Source organism: Periplaneta americana, chromosome 2 (genome assembly GCF_040183065.1).
Source record: "Periplaneta americana isolate PAMFEO1 chromosome 2, P.americana_PAMFEO1_priV1, whole genome shotgun sequence".
Classification (NCBI taxonomy): domain Eukaryota; kingdom Metazoa; phylum Arthropoda; class Insecta; order Blattodea; family Blattidae; genus Periplaneta; species Periplaneta americana.
In genome coordinates, this window is record NC_091118.1 from 93395345 (window position 1) to 93412588 (window position 17244).

The 17244-nt window shown below is 34.0% G+C and overlaps 2 protein-coding genes across 10 annotated transcripts in view; one reads left to right on the forward strand and one right to left on the reverse strand.

The window, feature by feature from the left end:
* Positions 1 to 17244, forward strand: part of LOC138694437 (Golgi-associated PDZ and coiled-coil motif-containing protein-like) — a 412856-nt gene that overhangs the window by 24980 nt on the left and 370632 nt on the right. The window lies entirely within an intron of this gene.
* LOC138694436 (putative leucine-rich repeat-containing protein DDB_G0290503) overlaps positions 1 to 17244 on the reverse strand; it is a 181874-nt gene that overhangs the window by 4170 nt on the left and 160460 nt on the right. For 4 of the 5 annotated variants that reach the window (XM_069818136.1, XM_069818133.1, XM_069818137.1 and 1 more), the window contains exons 5-8: positions 16347 to 16568; positions 3911 to 4085; positions 3396 to 3603; positions 617 to 890 (exon numbers count right to left, since the gene is read on the reverse strand). In XM_069818136.1, the coding sequence (XP_069674237.1) occupies positions 617 to 890; positions 3396 to 3603; positions 3911 to 4085; positions 16347 to 16568 (879 nt within the window). The remainder of the gene's footprint in view (positions 1 to 616; positions 891 to 3395; positions 3604 to 3910; positions 4086 to 16346; positions 16569 to 17244) is intronic. The other variant, XM_069818135.1, reaches the window with a different exon arrangement.

Here is a 17244-nt window from a genome sequence, read left to right on the forward strand (position 1 = left end):
TGTTAGTTGGGAGCCAAAGGGAAAAATACCTTTGGGGAGGCTGAGACGTAGATGGGAGGATAATATTGAAATAGATTTGAGGGAGGTGGGATATGATGATAGAGACTGGATTAATCTTGCACAGGATAGGGACCGATGGTAGGCTTATGTGAGGGTGGCAATGAACCTGCGGATTCCTTAAAAGCTATGAGTAAGTAAATTTATTTATGAGCAGTTATGTCAGTGAACTATAGATGTTTACCTAAACTATTTGTCTACTCAAAAAATTAGTTGAACTTTTAATAGACGAGATGCGGCTTATTTTAACATGTCATAAATCTACATTATGGAACTACCAATTTAAGATTTTTCTAAAGAGAATTGTGGAACATACACTGCTCAAAAAATAAATTTAGTCGCTTATTTAGACATTCATGGCCATGAATTGAGGTGCATGGGGAGATTTTCATTTTCATTTCGTAATTGTTACGAAGAACACTAAAGTCATGAATGTCTAAAGAAATGAGTAAATTTATTTTCGAGTAGTGTACTTTTGTTCCAATTCACTGGATTTGAATGTGAAAGCACTAAGGACAATTTCTTATATTTCCTGTAATGTTAAAATTGTCAGTTTTACCTGTAAACTTGTTGCAATATTGTAAAGCTTCTCGGTAGTAGTTGATTTTTCATCCCTGATGTCTGAAATAGCCTCTTCCATAATCTTGCTGCTCTCGAGGAGTTGGTCCTTGATCCCAGCAATGGCTATCTGTAGCAGTTTGCTGTCTTCATTGCTTTGTTCAGAAGCTTGGAACACTGACTTGGTCGTCTGCTCCAGGCCTTGTGTCAAATGGGTGGTGTGACTCTTCAGCAGTTCCTGCAGTTCTTGTATTTCATGGTCAGTGTTCATGCTCCTGTGAATGTGGTTTTATGTAATAGACATTTTATTAAGTATCAGTGTTCATTATTTTTAGCATTAGACATGCTTGTAACAGACATGCTAAAACCTAGTCTTGATTCGACAGTGTTTTCATTCAATTGATTAAAATATAAAAACAATATAATTATTACAGTATTAAAACACACAAAATATAAAAACAATATAATTAATACAGTATTAAAACACACATTAAAAATAAGGTTTTTTAATGGGTTATTTTACGATGTTTTATCAGCATCTTAGGTTATTTAGTGTCTGAATGAGATGAAGGTGATAATGCCGGTGAATTGAGTCTGGGATTCAACACCGAAAGTTACCCAGCAAAAATCATGTTTAGATCATACATGTTTCAGGACATGTGGTCCTATCTTCAGCGGTCATCTGTATTTCGTTACAGATGACCACTGAAGATAGGACTGCAGGTCCTGAAACATGTATGGTTTAAACACGATTTTTAATGTGTGTTTTAATACCGTAATAATGATATCGTTTTTATATTTTAATTCACTATTTTTCTCCAGTGAATTACATATACTGTAAAATTTCATTTGTACTTTTTTAGGGGGTTTGAAGGAAAGAACAGATAATTTAAGTGTGAAAAATGTATAAACCGAAATTACATTTTTTTTTTAACCTTCTTGTTATGTTTGGGTATGAATGACGTGTTATATTTAGTAAAGTTAACACAAAATGCAAAATAACAGCGATAGTGTGACAGGACTTTGAGTAATCCTAAAAAAATCACTAAAAATATCGTCCATAATATTTATCCAAAAAAATACAATAGACCTACTTCATCAGATTTTTCAATTTGAGCGTTTATTTATTAATTGTGTACTATTGTTGTAATCTGTTGTGGCTGCAGTATGTATACATACTTGCATAGGTAATATTATTTTTGTAATAATAATGTGTTTCTGTGCATCAAAATGTCTAAACTTGGATAGAAATGTGAATGACACATGATGAAATTGTGGATGATTCTGTCAATAATTCTATTTTCATTATTCAAGACATGAAATGAACTGATTGATGCAGATGAAGTCTGTTTTCATTACCTAACAAAGATAGTGTGTTTGGTGGTGTCGTATAATGGTCTGTTAATCCTCCTCCTGGTGCTGTTGTTTTCATCCAGATGGCCTGTATTTGATCCCCGGTCAAGTTGTGATGGAATTTGTGATGGACAAATAAGACATTGCAGAGAGTTTTTCTTGGGGTAATCCCATTTCCCTCTATTACACCACCAACACACTCAACCTGCCCCTCATTTCAGCTCTCATTTGAAATATCTATTGCAATCCTATTTATTATACCCATATATAATTCAAACTTACTCTTAAAATAAACATTAAAAATTACGGGACAAGAAAAAAAAAATGGAAGCATTAGCCATCAAGCATAATAAAATTGAACCAAAATGAAATATTCAATTCCATAATAATAAAATTATTCCAACTGGAATAATTTTAGGCTGGGTGAAGTCTTGGGGGCTAGTACAGGCTTCTGATGCTGATATAGGAAGGGCTTAGGGCTCCAGGCCCCTCGGGCTTATCAGTCTACTTGTGTGTGGATGGGACCTGGTTCTATCAGGAGCTGAAGCAGGGTGGTCCACCTGTCTGTGTCGGCTGATCAGGAAGGGCTCTGGGCTCATGAGGCTAATTAGGCTACTCGTCCACGAAGTGGGACCTGGCTCTATCAGGGACTGAGGTAGGATGGCCCACCTGTCAGCATCGGATTCACGAATGCTACTCAGGTCACCTGTCGGATTTGGAAATCATCGCGTATGTAGGGTGCACAATGGGCCAAAGCATGCCTAAGTGTACGGACCTGTCCTGGGTTGAGACCTCGAAAAGCCAAGTCATAAGCCAGTCCTCCTGCAGAACCTGCTTGATTTGCTTTTCAAAGTATTGATGAACCCAAAATGTAGTTGTCAATATATTCATGAACTCATGAGCATTGATTGTTAATATTCATTTGAAGACATGCAATAGAAATGTCTGAAATATTTTATTTTTTTTTATTAGTATTACTTTTGTGAAATACATTAAATAATATTATTTAATGGTAAATTTCTGGCAAAAGAATAATTCTTAAAACTCCTGGCCAAACAGTTCCTTCAACATTTAAACTGAGGAAATGTCTGGAAAAATGAGATGTATGGAATCTTATTCATGGAGAATTGTAACTTTTAAGATCTACGATTTTTCATATATATATTTTTTCGATATTAAGCATAGGGCCTAATATTTTTAACTAGGACAGACTATTAAGCAGACATGTAGAGAAAGAGGAGGAATGGTTAGGAATGATTTTATTTACGTAATAACACTTTTGTATGGTCAGTATTACTCACTGTCAGTGAGATTATGTGATGAGAATGAAGCATACTTGAAGATAGTATACTCTGCTAAATTTCATAGCAATTGAATCCTGGACTTACTGAGTGAGTATCACATTGAACTGAGAATTGTAGTGTTACCTGTTAGTGATAGCGCCCAATATTCTCTCCAGCACTTTAGTTATCTTAGTCTCAAGTTGTGGTTCGTCTAATTGGATGCGATGACAACTCTCAAGAAATAAGTTTTGTGCAAGCATCAGCATTTGGAAGTTAGAATCAAATTTTCTTCCAAGCTCACTCAGTCTTCTTTGAACCAAGCCCATTGTATCTAGAGCTATGTCTACTGTTCCTGCAATCAATATTTTGTTTTTTATGGTCAGTCTTAATTATTTTAATTTTACTGATAATTTACAGTTTAAAAATTGAATGTATTTGTATACTACCTAACAGTTATATAGAAAGATATACCATATCTATACATCTAAACATATTATTTAACTAATATTAGTCCTTTGTGTTATGAATTATTAAATTTAAGTGTAAAATGCTTCTCTTCATATTAAGTAGTATAAATACACAAAAATCTGAAGAATGACAGATTTTCAGAAACATACATTATTTCAATCTCAGCACTGTAATGATAAAAAAGCATTTACCCTCTTGCCTATCTCGGTCGGATTGAAACAGACCTCGTCGTCCCATCTGGAGGGCAATAGATCGTATTCCCTCTTGCAATTCTCTTCTTGTTGCATTTGATAAGGACATAGAATCCTTTACAAGTCCCTCTAGTAGCTGAGTGCGTCGCCACATGTCATTATACATGTTATTTGCCTGGTGAAGGATAAGACGAACTTAACCAATGAACTTGATATAGTAGACACTTCAAGAAAATTACATTATGACGTTTACTTCAATAAAAATTCATATATACAACAGCCAAAAGTAGGAAGACCAGTAGACAGAAAGTTGAAATATCTTAATAGAGATACATATGCAAAGAGACTTAAACAAAACCTCTCCTTAATGCACATTTTATCTACTACAGTACAGAATGCAAGATCTACGAGGTTTGTGCTAAAAGCACAATGGTATAAAACAATATTGAGTCATTGGAAAACAGCAACATTATTGTACTGGATTTAGTTTAGAAACTGAGTTGCCTCTGTTAGTAGGCTAGATGAGTTGAAAGAGTCTGGTTTCAAACTCGCGCAAAGACATGGTTTTTAATCCCTTCATAAGTTCCAAAATGACTATGAAGTGCATTCAGACTCCTACAACATTAACCTACTGATAAAACCGACTGACTCTGGTAATTACCACACCACTTCTTACTGCCGAAGTTCAGAAAGAAAAGACAGTAGCTCTATCTCCTTGGTTCCTGTGTGCTCTGGTGTTTATAAGCTTGCTGGCAGTTCAACAACATGTGGTTTATTGATGTTGCACAACATTCACATCAAACTAGATCATACTAAAAAGATTACAACTAGAAAATAAAGTCGAATTGTGATAAAATAAGAGTATATCTGAATCTTAGTATTCGTAACTTACCTACATAACACTGCCAACTTGACTTTCTAGTTCTTCCAGCAGTCATATACTTTACTGATTTGTCAGTGTCAGTAATTCCATTTTTAGTAATAGTTTTTTTTTGTACTAATGGTGGGTACACTTTGGGACAAGCTTTAACGTCCTTGCCCCATCACACTGTCTAAAAGCTGTTTTGACGTGCCAAACATCGGATTTTACAGAGTTGCCATATATTTTGCTAATACGTTATGAACCCTTCAATTGTTAAGACCATGTTATTTAGGAATTAAAATTTATTACGGGCAAAAATAAGAAAGTACATGTAAAGACTAAAAATAAGTAAACTTAAAACACAAACCGTTTATAGAGAAAGAATGGAAACATGAAAAAGAAATTAGCAGGATAATACAGAAACAGTTTAGTACAGTTTAAAAAATTATACATTTTCAGTATAACTGTGTGATCTAAGCCTTTCAGTCAGAAGAAAATTGAGTCATCTTGTGTTCTTTAGTCGGAATCTGATACTTGTCGTGATTGATGGATGAAAGTTTCTTTACCGTGGCAATTTCTACACCTGTCGCATCCGTAGTTAAGTCATTATTTTAAATTATTATTTATTAAAACACCACCATTATCAACTATGGAACACAGAAAATGTTTAACTTTTTTCGACATCTTCACAGTGTATGTCCACAATTTCACTCATTGACCAATAACAAGGCCCTTTTTCTTTATAGGGATCTTCTGAAATGAAGGACCAGAGTCTGAATCATTATTTGTAGGAATTCTTTGAGACGAAGGGCCAGGATTTGAATTTTTCTCTTCTTTTCTTGCCTTGCAAACTTCTGTACCACTTAACCACGGTCAAAAGACGGAAGACATTGTTTCAGTCGATCACTGCACTGCACATACAAACACTGACCGATAGAAACTGAGAAATTTGTCTTGGGTTAGAATGTTAGATACTTGTCAGTGCCGCATTTTATCTTAATGAGAGTCTGTTACTACTGTTCCTTTGTCGGTCTGAGGGTCAGTCCCTTTAAATAAATTGTTGAAAAAGGTAGGCTTATTTGCCATTTCTAGGAAACGAGGCTGTCAAAGTTTGTTTTGAACTGTACTTAACTGTTCATCTTCTCTCATATGAAAACCAGTTGTGTACACTCATTTACCGACAAAGTCATTACCCAGCATGTCCCATTGCAGACTAGTCGATGTTACATCCGCAGTGAGATGAGATGATAATGGAGATTGTTTTGGAGTGCCATATGGCAGGAACAGGCAACTTGGAATATTTTGTGATCTACTGGGAAGTTCTTGCATTTTGAAATGATCTATTCCTATAATAATTGCAGTTGTCACACCATTTTTTTATTTCTTAGAAACTGAATTAACAAAGCAATAGACTTAATTACTTATATAAATAAAATGTTACAAATAAGTCTTGAACGTTTTGTAAATAAACTAAATTTTTGTTATAATCATATTTCCATTTACTCAGTGTGAAATGTAGCGGGAAAAACTTTCCTTAACGATGTTTGGTGAATATCTGGTAACACACAGTCAAATGCATGGTTCCAAATGTTCGTATTTATTTTTTGTCAAGTTTTCGTTCGAAAATGAAGATTCAGAAAGGTAAGTAGAAGAAAAGACTTTGAATTGAATTGAAAGGGAAGTGGGAGGAGAAATTTAAAAGGTACGCAAAACGCGTCCTTGCAAAGGCTGAAAGAAACTAAATATGTGAGCTCCAAGCCTGTTGGCCACTTGTCTCACTCCGGATTACGCTGCTCCACTGAAGGGGCTCTAGAAAATTTTTAAGGGGAAAAACCGAAAATGGACATAACCTCTTAGGTACCACATATGTGAGGGGACGGAAATGTGATCAAATTGATGACGGGATGGGACGAGGAAAAAAGACTGGTGTAAATCTGCACATTGAAAGGAACTGTGTCATTTCGCAGTGCAGGAGGAGTCGAGAAGACTCAGTCGTCTGTTGTTCGATGACAAGGCAGGTGAAGGCCGTCAGAAGAGATGCCGTGAATTCTAAATCTGCAAATTGAAAGGTTCCCTGTCCTTTCGCATTGCGACTAGACGAGCGACCTTGCCTGTGTAACAGATAATTTAAAGATTCTGAACTAGGGCATTTACGTCGTTTGTTAGAAAAAAGGGGGAATAAGAAAAGACTTCCCAGGATTTAGGGTGACCAATTTAGTCCTGAATAGTGTTCAATATTACAGTTTCCTTGAAACATTTTTCTTCTATTTAGTAAGTATCTACTAGTAGATTATGTTCAACGTGTTGTAAACTCTTGCCACAGGGGAATCAGAGCTCCTGGAGAAAACCCCTGTGTTACCTGTACCATGGGCTTGCCCACCACAAATTATAAATCAGAATGTACACCAGGGATTGAACCTGGATCTAAAGGATTATAAGTCCAGTACTTTAGACATTAGACCACCATAGTGATAGTACATAATACAAATTTCATTATTTTCCATAACAGAATTGTTAGCAAGGATATTGGCTAACAGCAATTAATTTTGGCATTGGCCATGTAGCACATATGGGCGAATTCAGAAATGTATGTAGAGTGTTAGTTGGGAGGCCAGAGGGAAAAAAGACTTTTGTGGAGGTCGAGATGTAGATGGGAGGATAATATAAAATGGATTTGAGGGAGGTGGGATATGATTGTAGAGAATGGATTAATATTTCTCAGGATAGGGACCGATGGCGGGCTTATGTGAGGGTGGAAATGAACCTCTGGGTTCCTTAAAAGCCATAAGTATTATGATGATGATGATGATGATTATTATTATTATTATTATTATTATTATTATTATTAATAAATGGTCTGTTTATTTCACTTAGTATCGTAGCAAGATTTTGTGCCATAAAAATGACGTAGTACTTTCAGTTTTATTTCTCTTCCAAAGTAGGCTAAGGAAAGTTGTCTTTGATAGTCTGATGATTTTCACCCTTACCTCTAGACTAATTATTACAGGTTCAATCCTGGAAGAGGGTGATGACCAGGGAACGGATTTATATGGACTAAAAATATATGAAATATGTAAATATATATGTAGTTATTTTTACCAAAATATGGAATTAAATATGGATTTTTACCAAAATATGGAATTAAATATGGACTTAAAATTATAAAAAAAATGACTATGTACGTTAAATATTGGTACATTTTAATCAAACTAAACAAAAAATATAATGGACGTACCTTATCTTCCAATGTAGTTTCAACAAAACACAATTTTTATTGTCTGTTACCATAACAATAGGTTACAAACATTTCTTTCAAGTGCTGAAAAGTGAATCTTCTTCTATTGTCTCTGAGGATAGATTTATACTGACTAAAAGAGCGTTCGACGTCACAAGAAGTAACTGGTACATAATTCAATTTCACAATGTCTGCTGGGGATAAGTCCAAGTTAATCTTCACTGTTGATTCACCACTCATCACAGCAACAACCTTTTGTAGTTCTTCATATCCAGGGTTTTTTGAAAGTACAGTGTCCACCTTAGCTCTTACTGCATCTGCAACTTTACCTCTACCACGATTCAGTTGTTCCACAGTACTATTTATAATTTCAAAACTTTCAGATAGTGAAAGGTGCCTATTTTGGAGACTTTTGAGCGTTTTTATGATGCATGAAAATGTATGCTGAATGTGAGCTAAGTCATTCTTCACACTTATGTCACAGGTAACTGTTTTCGCAGTATCAATTGAGACTGCATCTTCAGAGTCCAATGCAAGGAGAACATTGTTAATAGAGTCTATATGTTCGGCATAATATTCAACTGCTTCTAGCCATGTACCCCATCTAGTTAAAATTGGCTTTGGTGGCAATGGAATTTCAGGGTACATTTCTTTCAACACGTTAACTCTACTGGGAGCTTTGAGAAATACTTTTTTCACTGATGAAATCAACAAATCTACTTTAGGGAAATTGTCTCTGACCACTTCTGCCACACGATGAAATGCATGCGCCACACAAGTAAAATGAGTCAATTTAGGATATACAACAGATAATGCTTGTCCAGCTTTGACCATATAAGGGGCAGCATCGCTAATAAAGAATAACACATTATCGTACATAATACCCTTTGGCCACAGGATACCCATAGCTTCGTTGAACAGTTTAACTATAGTTTTGTTATTGCACTTTTCTAGAACATCACAATGTAAAAGAATTCGTTCAGAATATTGTTCACTTAACAAACCGATAACTACATTACCAACAAGTCTACCTTCTTTGTCGGGAGTCTCATCAATGGAAACCCAAATTGAACTATCTTTAATTTCATCTCTTATCTTCTGTATTGTCTCATCGTAGATGGATGGAGCATACGTCTTCCTAAGTGTTGACTCATCCGGGATTGTATGTTGAGTATATTTTTCAAGGAATTCCCTGAAGACCTTATTCTTTACTTTGTAGAGAGGAATATCAGCAGAGATGAGAGAACGGCACAGGTCGATGTTAAACTCAGATCTTACATTCGATGTTGTTGGTTGTGTTAAAAACAATTGTCTCTGCTTGGAATTTAGTTGTTTGTTGGCCTGATGTTTACTAGTTGTAATGTGTTGTTGCACCAGGAACTTTTGTGTAGATGATACTGCACACTGACACAAATTACAAAATAATATTTTATTGTCAGTTGATAAACCATCTTCTTTAAATTCTGAAATGTAACTTGTTAGTTTTGATTTTAAATTGACTGAATGACGTACTTTTGGCATATTTACCGTCTTTATAGTATGATTTACAAAACTGAACCTATGTGTACTCTGACTGGCATTTAACTGTTGAGCTGCACAACTGAAGTCTGTTAAAAATTTTAAATTAAATTAATACAGTTTTGTAACTTACTTTCCAATTGTTGATAGGACTGCTAATTTTCAAATAACTCTGATGTTAAAGGGATTACTGAACATGTGTTTAAATCTCTATTGTTGAAATGTATTTTTAAAAGTTAATGGAATTTTGTTTTGTTTTATTGTTAAACCTAATATAATATGGACTGTTTTATATGAAATATGGAAAATATATGGAAATTAACGAAAATATGTACTAAACTCTAAAATATGGAAAAATATGGAAAATAAAAGTAGGATTTTTCAACCCTACACATTGTGAAACATAAAGATAATGCAAAATATAAATTATATTAGCTTTATAAGTAAATATGTATTTACATATAAATCCTTTCCCTGGTGATGACATTTTCAAACAAAAAATCGAAATGCTGCTATCTCAAGAAATGAAGTAAACTTGAGAGGTTTCTATGTGACACTAAATTTGTGACTTGTTGAAGGAACAGTATGATGTACCATTTATTAATAACATAAGCAGAATTATCAACGACTTTTGTATCACCCATGTACAGATCCTAATTCTAGGTGCATATGCCTTCACATCAAAAATGTAAATCCTCTCTGCCAGAATAGCAGAATTGCAGGTCACAATATCTTGAGGAACTGAAAACCAAAGTCGGCCTGGGTGGCGCAGTCGGTATAATGCTAGCCTTCTGTGCCCGAGGTTGTGAGTTCGATCCTGGCCCAGGTTGATGACATTTAAGTATGCTTAAATGCGATAGGCTCATGTCAGTAGATTTACTGGCATGTAAAAGAACTACTGCGGGACAAAATTCCAACACAACGGCGACAGTGATATATATCCTCGGCAGTTGCGAGAGTCGTTAAACAAAACATACTTTAGTAAATTTAAAAATGTCAACAAATTTATATTCAACTTATACTATATCTATCACAGTGAGTTGAGTTTAAGTTTCTGACCTAATGACGTTTCATTTTTTTTTTGCTTTCCATAATTCTGCATTATAATTTACTTTCAACAGTTACTACTATTACTACAAATCTCTTTCACTTCTTCATATCACTGACAAAATTGTCGGTATACAGTATTATAAGGTTTAATAATGATTATAAATCAATATATGAACATATTGTATTTGTATTCGTATCCTCCTGAGCCCTGAGAAATTTGTTTATTTTTGAAGTTCAGTATAATTCTACACTTCGAAAAAAAATCGCTGACATGAGAAAAAATGCTGAAAAAATTCTGCAGGTTACAGTTATGGCACAAATGTAGGTATGTTATACTATACTTCGGGTCTCTGTACATCTTATATCATAATCTTGTATGAAGTATGGTATAGTATACTATACTCTCAGGACTCAGAAGTTATAATGTTATCTGATGGATTAGTCTCTTATTAATTTCTTTTCTAATAATTTGTGATGTTACATAACATAAATTTGTTTGAGAAGAATATAGGACAGTAATGGTGAATTATCTGTAGATAAAGAATGCAAGCAAGGCTCGTAGTTTTAGTGAAAGAATGTGAATGAATTACTTTTGCTGAAAATGAATGTAAACAAGCTTATAAATGACAAAAGTTTTAATTTTCTATTTACTACCATAGTGAGGAAGCAGTAGGATATCAAGAAATTATGATTTGTAATTATTATTATTATTATTATTATTATTATTATTATTATTATTATTATTATTATTAATTTTGCATTATATTACATAGCCTATTTGAAAAGCATAAAAATAACTTTGTCTGCAGTATGTCACTGTTTTTAATTTTAAAGGTATTTGAATGTTCTCGTTGGAAAATATCTTTAATTTAAGCAAAACAGTATATAGGTAATATCGCTAGAACTCTGTATAAATTCGGACATTAAGGAATACATAATATAATTGTTGACTTGCAATTATGCCTTCATCCTCTAAATTACTTAGTCCATACACAGCACTCACACTCGTTTGCTTAACCTATATTTTGACAAAATTCTTTTCCATTTGCTGGTGAAAAGTGATATATTGAATTGGTTTCTCTTGGAAAAGTTGAAGTGCAGTGTGGGAAATTTTCGTGTAAGAATTTCGTGTAAGTATGAAATTACTTTTCCTTTCTCAATCATAGTATACTCTGAGATGAAAAGGTGAAGTGACACTACAAGTGGAAAAATTATTTTTCTTATTGAATCTCTGATTCCGCAGTCTGTGTCACTTGCTGACTTGCTGCCCTGGTTGAAGTAACACAATTTATGGTTTTTCAGAGGGCAAAAAATTAATAAAAACAGTAGTTTTATATTCGTTTTATGTTCAGACTTGGCAGTTTGGGTCAGTACTTGAAATTAATAGTAATGATAAATTTCAAACAAAGTTATAGGACGGCACATTATTAGCCGAACAGATAGTGTGGTGAGACACCTGAATTCAAATCTTAATCAGTAAAATTTTTCATGGACAAAGACAGTTTTTTACTAGGTACTCCCTTACCAATTTTTCAGCAGTGTAGTGAAGTGTGGATATTGTATGAGATGACAAAGTGTTCTACTGTCTCTAAACATTTCTCCTAGAGCAGAATTTTTTTAGTAGGGATGGTCAGTCAAGTACCCACTGTAAAAAAGATTTCAAGGCTCCACAAAATTTGATAAGCTAATCTAAATGTTTAATTTGAAGTAAACTTGAAATTTAAAATTCTGATTCCAATAATAATTATTCTCAGACTATGATGACTTTTAAAGTTGATGTGAATATGTTCTCTAGAAGATCTTAAGGTGGCAATTTGAAAAAAAAAAAAGTTAATATTCAAATTAATGTTCAAATAAAAAAGTTATTAGTGGATTGCAAACACACAAACTTTTCAAATTTACATTTCATTGAAAATGCATGCTACCATCAATATTGTTATTAAAAAGCATCTTTCACATAGCAGTACACACACTGAAAAATAATTTAAACCAGCTGTGTCTAGATTTCTTCTCAGTTTTAGCAGCCTAATATACAGTCAGTCCCAATGAATGTTCCCAGTGTTTCCGTCAGCTGACCAACTCCTGCTTGCATCTGTAAACTCACAGTGCTTCGCCAGTTTAGAACTTACGTACTATATTATGTTAAAAAGTTTAATACGCTTTAAAATTGGGCATCTCAATTTTGATTAATCACTAGAATACCGATTCGACTTTTTTCATGATTTCTCTCACCTTATCTGAATGACTGGTGAATAGTTTAGTTTATTTCATCACTCCTGACTGGTGTTCATGTTATGCTTCCGGTATTAGCTTTTTTGTGTACCTACATGAAGAGACTGTATGTTCAGTTCCCTGAAATTAGCTGTCAGTCTGTAGTCTGTCCTTGACAAGCAGCAGTTAATGCACGTAGTGACTCAGCTAGGAATAAGTGCAGTTTATTACTTTGCATTGTGTTTTGCAGTGGTTATATATGCAGTGTGTGAACGTGTACACGTTTTGAAAACATACATATAGAAAAATAAATCATGTGGCAGGAGATCAACTTTAGACGTAAATTTCATGGCTGTTCAGTTCTGTATAGAAAAGCAATACAGTAAAATCCCGATATAGCGCGATTTTGGGGGACATACTCAACCCCCAGGCTATAGCTGAACTGCAGTATGTCAGAAGTGATTATAGTCTGTGTGTTAAGGAAATGACAAGTCACATGGAGATAGGTAAAGCCAGTAATTTAATCCACTATAACTCTAAACAGAATTTCAATAATGTAATACGTACTGTAATATAAATTGAACACTCACAGTTGTTCAGTTTATTCCATAAAACTTGTTATTATATTGTTTTTAGCAATAGTTCACTTCACTGTTTATAACTATCCTCATTTTACACTGACTTAAAAACTTCCATAAGTTTTGTTTGGCGGACTAAATCACTGTGTTTTTTTTCTCCACATATTGTTTTATATTAGCAAGATGGAGGAGACGAACACAGTTTGGTTCACTTTTCCTTTCCAACCAAGCCATTATATTATTTATATGAGATATCACTTCAGTAAACACTTCGAATATTGTCTTTCTCTTCTACAACATTTCCTTCACTGCCATCTTCATCGTCGTTTTCTTCATTTTCACCACCATTTTCATTCCGTATAACATTTATATCTTCACCCTCTAATTGTACTTTCTGGAATGCCGCATTCCTGCGACAAGTTTGGCTTTGTTTCTCTGCTTTTTACACGGTCAGTTATTTTAAGCGTTTCACTCAGTGAATATGTTTTTCGTTTTTGCGACATTACTGCACTTAACATTTAATTAAATTAAGACTCAGAATGTGTGTCACAGACTGAAACTGTACAACTTAACACTCAGAATATGTGACACAGACTAAAACACGATAGAGTAGGCCCTATAACCTTCACTTTACAAGATTTTAGAAAACTTAAATAAAAATGCATTCATGACTTGTTAACGCACGAATTGTTTTCCATTATGCCTGCAAAATCCCTTGGAATGCAGTTTTACAACCCCTAAGAAAAGGTCATTATCCACTAAGGGCTGTGCATATACCTGCTGATGCAGCACATTACACTGCAGAAATGCTCTGTGCAGTGTTATCTTTTAAATTGATTTCTTTTTAAGATTGGTTTCCACTAAATGTATTGTATATTTTGTGTCTTTTACTGGGGACATACTTTCCCGGCGTTAAATACAAATTCGCGCTATATCGGTCTTTTACTGTACTGAATTTAGTAAATACCTAGATAGGTTTAATGAAACTGGCTCTTTTAATTATGTATGAATTGTCATACAAGATGGGCAACACTTCCATCAGCTACTGTGCAGAGGATGATTACCGATTGTTATTAATATAACTTAGTATGTAATTTTTAATCCAACAAAGCACTGTTAGTTCACGGGTGCAAGCAGTGGCGGTAGTGGGGGGGGGAGCTCTCCCACTAGTCGGTCAACAGAAAAACAGGGAACATTTGCTGGGACTCACTGTATTTTTGCAGTTTCGTATTTTTGTTCAAACGATTCCTTTATCGCTGCACCAATTATTTTAACGACTTCTGAGATTGTATTATTGAGCTACACCTGTGGAGTAACAGTCAGTGCGTCTGGCCGCAAAACCAGGTGGCCCGGATTCGATTCCCAGTCGGAGAAAGTTACCTGGTTGAGGTTTTTCCCGGGGTTTTCCCTCAACCCAATATGAGTAAATGCTGGGTAACTTTCGGTGCTGGACCCTGGACTCATTTCACTGGCATTATCACCTTCATCTCATTCAGACGCTAAATAACCTAAGATGTTGATAAAGCGTCGTAAAGCAACCTACTTAAAAAAACTTGTATTATTGAAACATGTGGTAATAATTTGAGCAAGTACGAATATTCTGTTGAATTTTGTAAATGAATATGCATGTTTCCTATTGGAATAGAATGTTTGTGTCAGAGAAATTTAGGAGCTGTATCTGTAGAAGTATATTGTATCTTTGAAATATAATTAAATTATCTCCGTGAACTTATTTTTCTCTTCTGAATCGTTGACTAGATAAAAAGTATGATATTGCTGTCGTTATTTTCACATAGATTTCGTGTCATATTTTTTTTAAGTAACAGTGGAAATAGCGTTTCATTAGGCCTGTTTTAACTTACAACGGAAAATAATTATTGGTTTTTCGATTTTCCATTATTACTTCAATTTAGAATTCCTCTGTATAATAATATATTAGTTTATTTCATATGAGTACAGTTATATATTTTCATTATCATCTATGCTTTAAATCGTTTTGAAGTTTTCAATTAAAAGTGCTATTTTCGTAGTTAGAATATTTTTGACTTTCTTTTTGGTCTTCAGTCTTTCTTAGTTTTTCTGTAAAGATATCTATTCTTCATAACAAATAACCAGTTAGTTTTACACATCAGTAGGTAAGTTTTATGCAGTTTTGTGATCGATCTTGTATAAAATATATTTTGTTTTAAATATTAGTTTACTTCACAAACATTCATGATCATGCATAGTTTTCTCTCGGCATAGTCACTTAAGTTTGTACCTCTACTAAGGGGTCTATATCTGCTAATTTCACCATCAGTACATTTGTATCAGTAGTTTCCAGTGCTTCAGACAATAAAAATTCACTATAATGCAATTATAATGAGCAGATTATATCAAACATGCATTATAAAGTATACACTATATGTTACATATTGTCGCTGAGCCTCTAAAATCTGCTATTGTGCATTTAAACAGATTTTCAGGAGGAAGTTACTCTCGGCATAATTTCATCATTTTTCATGTGATGATTGAAATTTTACCGAAAGTGGGTTTGAAAATCGAGAGAATTAAAAGTGAAGTTTTTTTTTTTCTTTCTCCAGAAGAATCTGTTTAAATGCACAAAGCAGATTTTGGAGGCTCAGCAGTGATATATCACCATTGCATATCATACAGTCTCATACATTTTAGCATGCAGAGTTTAAATAGTTAATCATGCTTTAATGTATAAATGTCTTACTGGTGCGTGTATTATATGTTAAGATGTTAAAGAGTATTTGATAAGGGAGCAACAGATATAGATTCCGATTGTTTTACTGAAAGTTGAGAATAGTTTGTTTTTAACTTTTCTGCTGACAATGTTGTATTCTTTTCTACTGAAAACATAATAGTTTGTCACGGTACTACTTTTTTTTTTCACTAAATCTAAAATATGTTTCTTTTTAATTAAAGAGATGCATCATAGAAAGTAAAAGAATAAACAAATTTCATTGCCTATCTCACCTTCGTGATGAAATTGTTGGCATGTCTATCAATGCCACTTGTTATTTTATCTATCACCAAATTCATATGTTGCTTTAGTATTTCTTGGTGATCAGTTCTTTCTTCGTCATTCAATTCCGATCCTGCTCGAGTTTTGTTAAATTCCACCTGAAGATCTTCCACTAGTGTTGTCAAATTGTCCATTTCATTAGCCACATGCTTCCCATTTTCCATTATTGCTACCTAATTTAACAGTAAGCCACAAACAGCATGTATTTATGCATGAAAAGTTAAAGTGTATCGAAGAGTTGTTTTATATATTTTGACAGCAGATGTTTCCAGTCTTTGGAACACACAGAACTTATACTGTAGTATCGGTTTTTCAATCCAGAGATCATCACAAGAGTAAGCAACTAACTTAGCCAGTGCTGCAGAGTGATTCACCAAGTTCTACCCACACTTGAATAGTTTATTTCTGAATTTACTTTTAATTAAAGATTGCATGTCAACTGGGTCCAATTTCCAATAATTGCTGTGATATAGCAGTTTGAATTTTAAGAAGGGACATAATGATATTTTGTTTTTAGTCAGTTATTTAATGACTGTATCTAAATTGCGTGATTATCTAATGTTTGATGAAATTGGTGATAGTGAGATGGTATTTGGCGAGATGAGTTCCTCAATAGCATGTTTTTATCTTGTAGAATTTACAGAAGATTTTGAAGAATTTCATTTCCAGCATCAATAAAGTTGGCTTCTGAAGTGTGAGTCTCGCGGATCAAAGATCTGATCATAAAGTGCACCCTTATCTGGATCTAATTGAAGGCTCTTAGGCCTATTTAGATTGGAACTTAACATCGCTGCAGACATACTAACAGCTAGTTATACATCACAATGTAATTGCTTTTCCCATAAATAC